This window comes from Pelophylax lessonae (assembly GCF_965119305.1).
Source record: "Pelophylax lessonae genome assembly, chromosome: 1".
In the NCBI taxonomy this organism is placed as follows: Eukaryota; Metazoa; Chordata; class Amphibia; order Anura; family Ranidae; genus Pelophylax; species Pelophylax lessonae.
In genome coordinates this window covers 209,801,147-209,815,982 of record NC_138768.1, presented here as the reverse complement: position 1 = coordinate 209,815,982, position 14,836 = coordinate 209,801,147, and the positions used below count along the sequence as shown (strand labels likewise).

General features: G+C 41.4%; 1 protein-coding gene across 1 annotated transcript in view; it reads right to left on the bottom strand.

Annotated features, from left to right (window-relative positions):
• The window catches only part of LOC309543329 (uncharacterized protein), a gene marked incomplete at its 5' end in the record, with an annotated part of 28,484 nt that overhangs the window by 3,310 nt on the left and 10,338 nt on the right, over nt 1-14,836 (bottom strand). Inside the window, one exon of the mRNA XM_082242792.1 lies at nt 1,347-1,928. Coding sequence (XP_082098918.1) covers nt 1,347-1,928 — 582 coding nt within the window. The remainder of the gene's footprint in view (nt 1-1,346; nt 1,929-14,836) is intronic.

Here is a 14,836-nt window from a genome sequence, read left to right as displayed (position 1 = left end):
CTATACTTCAGAGTTTATACCAAGGTATAAAAAGGTGATGCAATGCGATAATAGCTATAAGTCATCACAGCCAAATTAATGTTTGCTTTAGTGGGATCCTTTCTTCCTCCTATGTCTTCAGCCAGACTTTTATTTTTACATCTCCTCTGTGTGGACCACTTTTGGGAAGATGGATAATGGCACTAGGACAGTAAGTGAGGTGAAATCTTCATGAGAGAGACATATGGCAGTTTTTTTTTTTTTTTTTAAATAGAGCTCGGAGAACGCTTTTTATTGCTGTCACCTTTTGCTCTTGTCCCAGGGATAGTATGAGGGAAATTTCCCAAATAAAGCCTTAGGAGTGATTTTAACTCTTCCCTACTCTGTCCAAATGTTACTAAATTTATTACTAAAAATGGAACTTCCCCTTTGCTACATTTAAACTTATATGTAGAATGAAAGAAACAAGGGCGCCAGGTCAGAGTAGTATTTAAATTAAAAACAAATTTATTGCAATGCACTTACATTTAAGAGAATCCACATCAGCATTCAGGTGAAAAGCATGGATCCCCAACGATAGGTGCCGAGGGGTGGTTGGGACGCAAGCACCTATCGTTGGGGATCCATGCTTTTCACCTGAATGCTGATGTGGATTCTCTTAAATGTAAGTGCATTGCAATAAATTTGTTTTTAATTTAAATACTACTCTGACCTGGCGCCCTTGTTTCGTTTATTCTGCATGTCTGGAGGGATACCTCACCTCTTCTAGGAGCAGCCGGTCTTGCACCTCAACATAATTGGACTCCCTCCCCCACATATACTACAGAGACCATCCCATCTTTCAACCCAGGACACCACACTGAAGCACACCTGCCATCTTTCAACCCAGGACACCACACTGAAGCACACCTGCGGACAGGTTTTTTGGATTTATGACTATGTGCCATATATAACATTATGTACAGTCCTTCATTATGTGATTGCAGTGAGCGCTGATCCTGGTCGGTGTAGTATTGTTTTGCATTTAAACTTATATGTAGTCTCCCACTCTATGCTCCCAGCCCACACCCCCCCCCCCCTCCCCAACTTTGCATTCTCTATCCATTCTTATGCAACTTCAAGTATGAGCTTATACTTGGATGCTCCATATGAGTAAGTGGAGAGTGCAGAGATCATTCATGGGTTTATGATCTAGTGAGCAATATATCCCTGGAGAGGGGACAGTTGAGTATGAAACTGGGGGTACTGTAATGTAAGTGTGACTGTGCCAGATCAAGTAGTTAGTAGAAGCTTAGCCAGGTAGCTGACCATCTAGATTAGGTAGCAGTAGCAGTAGTATCTTTGAATTAAAATGAATATATACTTACTCAGTACTATAGTGAGAAACACAGCTCCTATGACGAGTGCCAGGACCTCAGCATCTGTTAAACTAGAGGTGCGAATACAAACAGATTTGTTCGTCTCCATTTCAGCCGTTGTATTTTCCAGGACTGAGCCCTTTTCAGTAAAGGAAGGTCTCGGAGGGGAGTGTGTGTAATGTGTAACTATGTTTGTACCAGTAACTGTTTCAGTGTTATTATCTGGGGGACTTTGGACAGTAGTTGGGCCCAAACTAATCCACTCCTTGTCCAGATTCTCAGTTGAAGAATTATATGTTTCTGTAGTAGCGGGATAGATATCGGTTACAGTCAGTGTTGAATTGGAAGAAGGTTCTTCGGAGTCAGCAGGGATGTCAGTGAAGATAAAAGTGGTCTCCTCAATAAAACCCCCCTCAATTTCACGTGTCTCTGGAGGGGTACTGAGATTGTAAGTCCTGCTTACATAAGCTCTTGTCTGAGGTAGAGGAGCTGAAGATCCACGGGTTGTAGAAGTGGTAGAATCGCCAGCAAGTAAGAAGAATATGTCTGCTGCAGTGTTACTCAGCCAAAAACCAATAGCTCCCACTAAAGCTGGAAGTTAAAAATGACACAGTGAATAATAGGATTTACAGTCATATTTATATCCACAAGACACAATAAAAAAAATCCTGGGCTTAATCATGAATGAAAGCATCAGAAAGAAGCTCAATTTTTGTTGTTCAGGTCATATTCTCCACGAGTGATGTGAGCAACAAGAGTAGTTGTTCTTCATGTCATGGAAAGGCAAAACAAAGTATGGCTGTGAGAAAACACATACATTGCTACAAACTAACTGTGAAAAAACTGACACGTGTTGATGGGCAATGTAATGTGCATTTTATTACCTTTCTATTCATTGGGAAAATGCATTAAACCCTAAGACATACAGTGCCTTGCGAAAGAATTCGGCCCCCTTGACCTTTGCGACCTTTTCCCACATTTCAGGCTTCAAACATAAAGATATAAAACTGTAATTTTTTGTGAAGAATCAACAACAAGTGGGACACAATCATGAAGTGGAACGTCTCTATCAGTTTTGCACATCGAGAGACCCCACCATGTTTGACAGTGGGGATGGTGTGTTCAGGGTGATGAGCTGTGTTGCTTTTACGCCAAACATAATGTTTTGCATTGTTGCCAAAATGTTTGATTTTGGTTTCATCTGACCAGAGCACCTTCTTCCACATGTTTGGTGTGTCTCCCAGGTGGCTTGTGGCAAACTTTAAACGGCACTTTTTATGGATATCTTTAAGAAATGGCTTTCTTCTTGCCACTCTTCCATAAAGGCCAGATTTGTGCAGTATACGACCTATGGACAGAATCTCCCACCTCATCTGTAGATCTCTGCAGTTCATCCAGAGTGATCATGGGCCTCTTGGCTGCATCTCTGATCAGTCTTTTCTTTGTATGAGCTGAAAGTTTAGAGGGACGGCCAGGTCTTCGTGGATTTGCAGTGGTCTGATACTCCTTCCATTTCAATATTATCGCTTGCACAGTGCTCCTTGGGATGTTTAAAGCTTGGGAAATCTTTTTGTATCCAAATCCGGCTTTAAACTTCTCCACAACAGTATCTCGGACCTGCCTTGTGTGTTCCTTGTTCTTCATGATGCTCTCTGCGCTTTAAACGGTCCTCTGAGACTATCACAGTGCAGGTGCATTTATACGGAGACTTGATTACACACAGGTGGATTCTATTTATCATCATTAGTCATTTAGGTCAACATTGGATCATTCAGAGATCCTCACTGAACTTCTGGAGAGAGTTTGCTGCACTGAATGTAAAATTTTGCACGCCAATTTTTCAGTTTTTTATTTGTCAACAAAGTTTGAAATTTCCAATAAATTTTGTTCCACTTCATGATTGTGTCCCACTTGTTGTTGATTCTTCACAAAAAATTACAGTTTTATATCTTTATGTTTGAAGCCTGAAATGTGGCAAAAGGTCGAAAAGTTCAAGGGGGTCGAATACTTTCGCAAGGCACTGTACATTGCTACAAACTTAGGCCCCTTTCACACGGGCGTTCTGTATGTCCGTATATCACCCCATCCGTTTGCGGGTGATATACGGACATAATGCATGTCAATGGGATTGTGGATGACCATCCGCTGACATCCGATTTGCGTCCTTTCAGTTCTGTTCCGTTTTTGGAACGGAAGAGAACCCTATTTTTCTTCCGTTTAAAAAACGTAAAGGACGCAAAATGGGATGTCAGCGGTGTCATCCCCATAGACATACATTATGTCCGTATATCATCCGCAAACGGATGGGATAATATGCGGACATACGAACCGGATGACACAAGTGTCATCCGTGTCCGTAAAAAAAAAAAAAGTAACTGAACGGAGGAAGTAAACTGAGCAGCCGTGTGAAAGAAGCCTAACTGTGAAAAAACTGACACGTGTTGATGGGCAATGTAATGTGCATTTTATTACCTTTCTATTTATTGGGAAAATGCATTAGACCCTAAGACATAGGAGGAGCTAATGGGTACGTTGAACTTCTGTTGTCTACCTTGAGCTAACATTGGCCAGTGGGCTGATCCATTATACATGACTAAGAACCTGGTGATTGATGAGGGCATTTCATTGTAAGGCTGGGCATACACACTTTGATTCCTCTCATTAAAGTGAAACTTTAGTGAAAAACTGAAGTCCTGCTAGATCACTTCATGCTGGCCCATTTTGCAGGTATAGCTATGTAAAACTAAAATAAGTGCATATACTATTTAAAATCCAGGAATACAGTGTTTCACCCTGCTCTGCACATGCTCAGTTTCTCTCCATTTTTAGGCACTGCTGAGTTTGTAGAAGCCGACCTGCTGATAGCCTTAAACCCTCCTAACCTTTACAGCTAAGGAAGTTGCTTCTGTTTGATCTGTAACTGCCAAGGTGCTGCACATGTGATCAGTTATGACACCAGCCATTTGATGCTTTGATAATTTAGTTGAGGACACAAGCAAATGTGACAGTTAGCAATTCCGGCATTCCAGAAATGTAACTCTTTTGAAACCAATAAATCGATGGTTTTATTTCCTCTTTATGATTTATTGATGTTCAGGGCCTCTGGGCTTCAGCAAAATGGCAACCTCCAGCAAGAAGAAACAGGAACAATGCTGGAGGCAATTTACAGCACACTCATTTGGTAGTATAATTATTAATGTGGAATGTATGTTCCTTGTTAAAGAACATTATTTTTTTTATCAAGTTGTAATGGGTAAGGTGCCACTTTAACTGCTTGCCGACTGCCACAAGTACATATACTGCGGCGGACAGCCCCGTGCAGGCAAAGTGACGTATGGGTACGTCACTCGCCTGTGAGCCAATAGGGGGCGAGCGCGCGCCGCCGGTCACTCGCGATCATCCGTTACAGAGGGAGAAAGGCAGGCGGCTAATGTAAACAAAGCCGCCTGTCATTCTTCCTTGTGTAACAGCAGAGATCATACGGTCCTGCTATGTGGGACCGTAGATCTCGGCTGTTACATGAAAAGCCATGCCCCTTTACAGTTAGAAGCACGCCTCTAGGGACACACTTAACCCCTCCTTCTCCAATAAAGTTAACCCCTTCCCTGCCAGTGTCATTTTACAGTAACAGTGCATATGTATAGCACTGATTACTGTAGTAATGTCACTGGTACCCCCAAAAGTGTCAAAAATGTCAGTCAGGGGTCCGATCTGTCCGCCGCAATGTCGCAGTCCCGCAAAAAAAAAACGCAGATCGCCGCCATTACTCGTTAAAAAAAATAAAAATGACAAAAATCGTTCCCTTAGTTAGTAAACGCAATAACTTTTGCGCAAACCAATCAAAATACGCTTATTGGGATTTTTTTTACCAAACATATGTAGCAGAAAACAAATTGGCCTAAAATGTTAAAAAATTTTGATTTTTACATTTTTTGGGGGGGGGGGAATTTCATGTAAAAAAATGTGAAAAATATTGTTATTTTTGCAAAATTGTCACTCTTTTTTTGTTTATAGCGCATGATCAAAAAATCACACAGGTGATCAAATACCACCAAAAGAAAGCTCTGTTTGTGGGAAAAAAAGGACGTCAATTTCATTTGGGTACAGCGTCGCATGACCGCGCAATTGTCCGTTAAAGTCACGCAAGGCCGAATCGCAAAATAGGCTCTGGTCAGGAAGGGGGTAAAATCTTCCGGGGCTTAAGTGGTTAAAGAACATTCTTTTTTTATCAAGTTGTAATGGGTAAGGTGCCACTTTAAGCTCTGTCGACTGAATGGCAGGAACCCAGCTCAACAAACTTCGGTTGCAAAATTGAATACGCTAGGTGTAAATTTGACGGCCAGAAAATGACAGCAGCCTATCAGATGCAATCACAGTTGGGGTATATATACAGCTCTGGAAGTTGTTCATCTAAATACAGTATAACAGTGCTCATTGAAAATAAACTGACTTCTCTTTAAACTCAGGAGAAAAAGAGAAATGAGAGTGGTGTTAATTCTTATAGTACAAAAATGACTTTATTTTTCCTGTAACACGTGTTGGGGTCTGATGGCGGAGATATACACCCATGGTTGTTGGGGCACATTTTGTCTTGCCCTTTGTACCTCTGAATTTATATGACTTATTGGTATCTACCTGCTTGCCATGACTCGCATAACAATCTATGATTATGATGCTGCCACTGTTTAGCCAACAAGAAAAATATAAGTACTGTACACTAAAAACTGCTGTAAATGCAAGTCAAGATTATAGGAGAAGCAATGATTAAAGGGAACCAGCACTGAGAGAAATATCTAGGTTTCATTTGAGCTTTTGAAAATAATAGCTGCCTTGGACTTGTGGCTTTTTACTTTCTGAGTCACAGACCCAGAACAAGAGCACTGCCAGGGAAGTCAGATCACCGGATTTGCATACATGTTCCAGGTCAGGGATTCAGAACGTATTGAAAATGTATATCAACACGACAGCCGAGCAATTTGCTTTTTCAAAAGTCAGGTCAGCAATGGCAGCCTACATTTTTTCCCCAGCTCAGGTTTCTTTTAAAGCTTATAACAATAAATTGTAATCAGTTTTCAAAATCACCGGATATTAAGCAGTATCTTGGTCATGGAAAGACTTTTCAAGGAATCCCTGATATGAAAGCCTAAGGCTACTAATACATCTGCGTCCGGTCCCATCTAAAATAATATGTATCATATCAAGTGTACTAGAAAATATGACTGTTTTAGTGTTTTATTTTGTTTTTTTATCTCTGCACCTGTCCTAATATTTTAGCAAATATTCCCTTCACTGGTATGTACACGAAGTCACCAACAACATGATTGAAATGATGATTACCAGCTCATTGTGGAATCAGTAGATGCTTTTGAGTAAAAGCTTGTGTAACATCCCTCTAAAGTAGTCTGAGATGTGATGTTTTCATCAATCAGATTATACATCTTTATGTGAATGGTATCAGACCACCTCCCCCTATCTTTGACAACTACACTAAGCCCATGCCAATTAACGGCTTCCCTATGGTGTAGCTGACCGTTGCCTCTTTTGTTGATATTTATTTGCATAAACATACATACATCGTACAATGTGATTGAATCGATCAAGATCAGAATCAAGGATTTTCTATATGTATTAAGAATACTTTGAAATAGCTGGAGCCTGAGGAAGCACTCACAGCGAAACGCGTAGTTCCAGCAACTCCTCGCATTTCCATATAGTCCCATTGTGGGCTTATTGAAATTTAAGTACCCTGCTTTGTGTACAATATATTTATATAAAATTGCAATGAATTTGTATGTTTGTCTGTTTTTAATACATGCTGAATAAAACCTTTTTTATTAACTTTTAAATATGGACTGAATTTGGAAAAAATTATTGTATCAGTGGCACATTGAAATCCCCCTTGGTTCTACCTCTGCCCATTTGGACAGGGTTGGAAACCCCCTCCCTTTTCTTTACACATCTTTATGTGTCTTTTTTTTCTGAGCACCAGGCCTTAGCTGTGAAGACTAACACGTAGTAATTGTTTTTCTGGGTACTGATCTGGTAGATCAGCCTTTCTCATAATTTTCTCCCCCAGAGGAACCCCTAAAATAACTTTAGGCCTTTGGGGAACCCTTACTAAAGCAAATTCATCGGGGACCATTAATCCACTTGTCTGGCCAGAGTTCCATTTTTTCCCCTTTACAGTTCTGTAACCTTTTCAGAAATTCTACGTAACAATGTTCGTTAACTATTGTACCATGTTCTATGAACAGCATGAGCGTTCGAGGGTTCACACTCTGTCCACATTTGCATCCGATCATCGTGTTTTTGGCTGCCGACTTCTTGCATCATCGTGGAATCTTTCCACCCCTCGTAAACCGCCTATGCCATTCAAAAACACTTGATTTCTTCATGAAATATTCACCATAAGTCAGTTGCTACAGTTACATTAGTAACAGTTGTTGACTCTGAATTTTGCCAATTTTCACACAAAATGTTATGCCAATCCGCTGCTCCAGATTCATGTCACTCCTTTTCTACCAACAGTGCACAGCACACGTGTTATTTCTTCTACTACTCTGAAAAGACTGAGTCCAGCTGGTCTGCGACTCAGTCAAATGCAAGCTAAAATATGTCCTAACACACTCAAGTGCGAATGGCAGCGTGACTCACCACCATAGTGCTATGCAGCGGGCATTCTGAGAATTAAATTGTCACACCTCATACAGCAATGGTCAAAATGCCACCCTTACAGGAAGTTAAGTAAAACCCATTGGTGTCATGCTGCTGGCTTTGCCAAGTAGATTCAGAAATATGCAGGCAGAGCTCAAGGAAACCCTAGCAACCTCTGGAGGAACCTTAGGATTCCATGGAAATCTGGTTGACAATGACAATGGTTGTGCTACATCCATAGTTATGAATATCTCTTTTGGCTTTCAAAAATGGGCTGGGAATCTGCTACAATACTTGGCCTACAGTGGCACATGTACAATACTTTGATCATTTCCTCTCCTCCACAGAGGAAGGACAAATCCCTACTTATAAGGTGTTGAGAAAATCTTCATGGCAGACAACGATTTCCTCTGATCTATGAAGACTCTTGTTATTGCCAATCCATGTTGGCCCAAGCAAAACCAAAAATTGTATCAAATATTTGACAAAATTTTCCTTTCCTGCCGCCGATCCATATTGGCCCAAGCAAAACTGAAAATTGTATCAAATATTTGACAAAATTTTCCTTTCCTGCTGCCGATCCATATTGGCCCAAGCAAAACCAAAAATTGTATCAAATATTTGACAAAATTTTCCTTTCCTGCCGCCGATCCATATTGGCCCAAGCAAAACCGAAAATTGTATCAAATATTTGACAAAATTTTCCTTTCCTGGTGCCAATCCATGGCAGGATACTACCAAATGCATGTTGCCATGTTGGTGCCATGAAAACACAATTTGTCTCTTTAGATATTCGCTATAAACAAATATATGTGATAATTTCCCCACAACCACCATTTAGATTAAAATTTTAAAATGCCAGCTGTGATCTACCAGGTTGACAATACATTTGGTGTCCATTAGGAAATTGTCATAGTATTAACCTATTGCTTAAAGTCTAGTTTTTTTTTTTTTTCTATTTAAAATGACAAGCATGTTACACTTACCTGCTCTGTGTAGTGGCTCCTCTTCTTCGTGGGTCCCTTGCTGGCCCTCCTGGCTCCTCCCTTACGGTGAGTGCCCCCACAGCAAACAGCTTGCTATGGGGGCACCCGAGCCAAGCTGCAGCTTCGTGCACACATTCAGACACGGAGCTGCAGTTCAGCCCCCCTCTCTCTCTCCTGATTAGCTAAGTAAGTTTGATTGACAGCAGCGGGAGCCAATGGTCCTACTGCTGTGTCTCAACTAATCTGGAGGTAGAGTCCCGGACGGCGGAGGCACTCGTGGACATCGCTGAATAGAGATGGGTCTCAGGTAAGTAAGAGGGGCTGGGGGCTGCTACACACAGAAAAACCTACCTTTATAACCCCTTTAATGGTGCCTATAATAAACAGCTGCAGGGGTCCTCTTGCTTAATATGTATAGATTAGACAGGTAGAAATTAGAAAATGAGAATTCCAGATGTAAACATGCTGTTCTTTGTGAGTTGCATTACTACTTGAATGAAAGGAAAGGAGGCCATTTGGAATTCAGTGTTGGAACACTCATTCACAGTTGAAAGAGGTCCCTGTTTATAACAGACATGGTAATCCATGATAATGGCCATAGTTGGCCATCTGTGCCAAGCATCTGGTGGCAGGTTACAATAGATATGGTCATACAATAATCTCATGCTGGGGTGGCCTTTATATACATCACATCTGCCACCCCAGACATTCCATATCCCAGCAATCTGTTTTCCTTGAAAGACAATTCATGTCACAAATATATTGCAGTTGGGTTTAAAACAACCTAATCTACCCAATAACTGTTCTATATATGGGTAAAGTGAAGGAAATTAGGGAATTATACGTGTGCCAAGGAAACAAAAATATACCTAGAGACGATACTATAACAAGAGTATAAGAAAAAGGTAAAATGAGCCTACGGGAGCATGCGCACTGTAAGCAATATGGCGGCGCCCAGTTTGTAGAGTCTCCGCTGAGTTCTCCGGTGGGTGCAGTCCTGATTCCACCCTTTTGATGTTGATGCTGGTTTTCCAATAAGGACCAGAGGAGCCTGCTCTAAAGGAACCATCATTGAACCCCTATTTCTACAGTGGAGATCCTGTTACCTTTGGTACAAATGCTCATTTTGAGTGTTTTGGAGGTGAGCGGCCATTTCACTCATTTAAGGATTTCTAGTTCACCACCACAGTATTAATTGGTTTCCCACACCATAAGGAGTTTGCCGCACTTCTGGAATTATTTCCTCACCAGCACCTTCTTTATGAACTTGATGTTTTTTATGAACTGACAAACTTTCTTCCACATTTTTTTCCCTTTATTCAATTTGTCATTTTTTTGCACAGATTTTTTTCATTTTACCCAATTATTTTTTGGGTGTCCTTGTTTATATTTTGACTATTTATTGTCACTTCTCCACCACTGTGACCATTTCTATTGTGCACTACATCACTTTGCAGTGGGTATAGTCCCACTTTCCCCTGCTCCATAGTGGGTTTGATTGTTCTTTGAAGCACGGTGCACTTCATTCATTTTATTTTATCTATCGATTCTCATCATTCTTTCCTTCAGTGAACCCCTTCACTTTTGATCACGCTTAATATGTGTTACTATACACATTTCACCATGCACTTTATCACTCTGTGATATTATTTCACTTCCTATAATATTTCATCTTTTTAATGTTTTACCTATTTATTGTGATTATTTGCACATTATTGGTATCACATATATTGTTTACTATTGTGCATTGTTTTTTGCAGTTGCTTTGCTTGGTTTTAGAGTTATTACTATTTATTCTTGTGATTTTATTATATTGGGGGTGATTGAGCGCCGATTTTATTTATTACTTACCTTGTTATAACAAGAGTAGGAAATTGGTAGAGATATATTTCTGTGTATTTTTAGGGCCAGCAGAGCATGCAATCTGGCCATGCTTAGGTATGAATTCTACTGAATCGTTTGTCAATAAAATAAAACTCTCTTAGTGTTGCTGAGCATTCTGCAAGCGGTCAGGTATGTAACATGCTAGTGTTTATTAATCAGGTTCCCTATTTGAACATATCTCAGATCACATGTCAGTTTAATATATATTAGACAGGCAGAGAGTTATTTATTCACAGCCTGGGTTAATGTGTGATGTATAAGGAGTCTGGTGATGATGCAGTCAATGACAGAGGTAGAAAACATATTCTGCAACATCTGCTTTACATGGCACAAACACATGTTTACATATCTCCTGCTGTACCCGTTATGGCTGGACATAGATGGCCATTGATTTCAGTAGAAAATGTCCTCATCCAAACATGCTCTGGCACATTCAAAGTGAAAAGATCATTTGTTTTAAGCCGTGTTTATATTGGCGTCAGCTTATAATAGAGAAGTGTATACAGTAGGATTTACAAAGCATTTGTGGAGCTTTTAGCAATTTTTGTAGAAATCTTTAAAGAACCATTTAGCTCCAGTTTGGGAATGCTAAATATTGATCCTAATAAGAGTGTTAAGTATCAGTTTAGGCCTCATACAAAAAACTGCCTGGGGCCATAGAATAAAACATTTGGGAGTATTTTTCCTTCTAGAAGCTACTACAATAGAAGTCAATGGCTGCACAACAGTATACGCTGCCCGGGTCATGTGAGGTGGGGGGGGGGGGGGGGGGTTGTGTTGAGAAGGGAAATTTGGGGGCGGAAGGGTATAAGAATTCTTTTAGGAGGGCAAATTTGGGGAGGTGTGCCAGGGGTGGTGATTTAGGAGGGATTTGTGTTGGGAAGGGGAATGGGGGGAAGGGATTTGCACCAGGAGGGGGGATTTGGGGGTTTGTTCTATAAAAGTAATATGGTAGGGGAAATAGTTTTTTGGGGGGGTATCTGTACTAGTAGGTATGATTGAGGGGATATTTGTTCCAGGAGTCAAAATTTGTGGGGTAGAGGATTTGTGCTAGAAGGGGGGAAACATTTTTTTTATTGGGGCGGGGGGGCGTGTGCTCTGGGTATATGGGGAGAGAGAGGTTTTGTGCTGGAAGGGGGAGATTTGGAGTGGGGGGGGGACTTGTGCTTGGAGGGGAAATTTGAGGAGTAGAGGATTTGTGCTAGAAAAGGGAAACCATTTTTTTGGGGGGAGGGGGGTATATGGGGAGAGAGAGCATATTAGCTAAGTGTTTAGGGGGTGAGCATGCAGATTAGTGCTCAATTTATTGAAGGGGGGTGGATTTTGCTGACACATAATGCTCATACATTGGGGGGGGGGCAATTTGGCATGTTCACCCTGGGCTCTAGATGACCTTGTCCCAACACTGTAAACATGTGCATGCATATGGACGTATGTCCCTGGATGCATAAAGTCTGCACCCAGGGTTGTAATTGTACAGCTATTGGATGGCTGTATGAAGCACCTGTAGATCAAAGGGCAGAGTAATATGGCTGAATTTTATGTTCTATGGCTCTGGGCACCCATGTGCATAAGGCCTTAAAATAGCTGCTATTAAGCTTCAGTAAGAGCTTGTTTTCCAGTGTGGCAGCCATTGTTGCTCATGCACGTCAGTGCTCCCAGGTTGTTCTCATGCATACTGAAAAAAATGACAAAAAGAGGGGCGCACTGACCTAGTGCATTACCACTAAAAACATTTATTAAAATAGTAAAACGTATATAATATATTTACAAAACAAGTGTGAATAATACACACATCGACATAATCTATATACGGTAAAGTCTCCAAGGTGGCCAAGGAGCTGCGTGATGCTGGGTTGCATGCAGTGAACCGCATGGAGATGCTATGACTATGGCTGACGCGTTTCGAGGGTGAGCCCCCTTCCTCAGAGCCAAGAAATGCTGTTCTCATGCATATTTACAAGCATTCTGAACACTAACATTGGTATGGCTAATGACCAGTGTCATTCCATCCCAGTCAGTGGAGAGGGCAGACAGATAAACTAGCTATAGCCGGCAGCACTGATCAGGGCGGAAATTTTCTAACAGGGAGTTGTACAGAATTTGATCAGTAGATCTACTTCTGTACAACTACCCTGCCCATACATGGATCGAAATTGGCCCAATCAACACATTCAGTGGTTCCCTGCTTAACCGGCCAGATTTTGATCCATGCATAGCTGGCTTTAGGATGCCTAATTCTTATCTAGCACTTATGTATGTTAAAAAAAAGAGCCCATGTCATGTGAAGGATAAACTGAAGTCCATCCAGCTGAAGAGTGCAGGGTTAGAGACTCTATGAAGTTTCTGCAGCTGTGTCAGTGCTGGGATGACTTCTGCCTCAATTCCTATAGGACCGGATGTCCTACAGGAAAGACCAGTTGTGGACATGCCCCAAAATTCATGGAGGTATGCAGGTCATATGTAGTACACCTTGTCCTTTTGTTTTGCTGCAGCTCCCTTTCCAGCGTTTGGTGCCAATTCCTGGCTGTCATTAGTCAGGAGCTGCCCTTCTGGCATAGTGTTTATAAACACTGTTCAGACCTGAGATAGAGCAATACAAAGTAGAACTGTTAATTTTTATTTACTCTGTTTCATTCATCTCCATCTAAAATGTATTTCTGTTTACCCCTTAGTAACCCTGTGGGGAGGGCCACAGGTGGATGGAAACTTTAGCCGGTTCAGTAGTGAATTTTGATCTGTATGTGGCCCTCCCCTTTCAACAGAAGTTGATCACTAGAGATCAACTTCTGTCAAAGGGACATGCTGAAAAACTTGTTGATAGCAGCTGCAGCCACTGATCAGCGTATTTTGACAGCAAAGAATCCGAGCTATCAGAATACAATGTCTAGGTGTGGAGGATTCCTCCATTCACCTTGTTTGTGTGGATGAAGGAATCTGTTCTTTTATTTTTTATTTTGATGTTTTTTTTTTGTTATGGATTAAAAAAAAAAAAAACAATTTTTGTATGACAATATCATTAACCACTTTTGGACCGGAAATTCCCCCTTAATGACCAGGCAATTTTTTGCGATTCGGCACTGCGTTACCTTAACCACTTAAGCCCCGGAAGATTTTACCCCCATTCCGACCAGGGGGTATTTTGCGATTCAGCACTGCGTGACTTTAACGGACAATTGCGCGGTCGTGCGACGCTGTACCTAAACGAATTTGACGTCCTTTTTTTCCCACAAACAGAGCTTTCTTTTGGTGGTATTTGATCACCTGTGCGATTTTTTGATCACGCGCTATAAACAAAAAAAGAGCGTCAATTTTGCAAAAATAACAATATTTTCGGCCAATTTGTTTTATGCTACATATGTTTGGTAAAAAAAATCGCAAAAAGCGTATTTTGATTGGTTTGCGCAAAAGTTATCGCGTTTACTAACAAAGGGAAAGATTTTTGTCATTTTTGTTGTTTTTTTTTTAACGCGGAATGGCGGCAATCTGCGATTTTTTTTGCGGTACTGCGACATTGGGGCGGACAGATCGGACCCTTGACTGACATTTGTGACACTTTTGGGGTTACCAGTGACATTTCTACAGTAATCAGTGCTATACATATGCACTGTTACTGTAAAAATACACTGGTTGTGAAGGGGTTAACTTTATTTGGGAGGGAGGGGCTGTGTGTATCCCTAGGGGCGTGCTTTCTACTGTGATTGGCTGTGGCTTGAGCTGTAAGGACACTGATCAACGGATTTACATACTAGATCCGTTTGATCAGTGTCTTTACAGCGAGGAGAATGACAGGTGGCTTGTTTACACAAGCTGCCTGACATTCTCCCTCTCCCCCACCGATCGCCGAGTGACCGGCGGACATCGGGTCCGCTGGTCACACGCGCGGGGGGGGTCCGTGACCACGCGGGAGCGGGAGCGCGCCTCCGGGGGCGCGTGCTCGCTCCCTAGACCCTCACAAGCTAGTGAAGTAGCCCT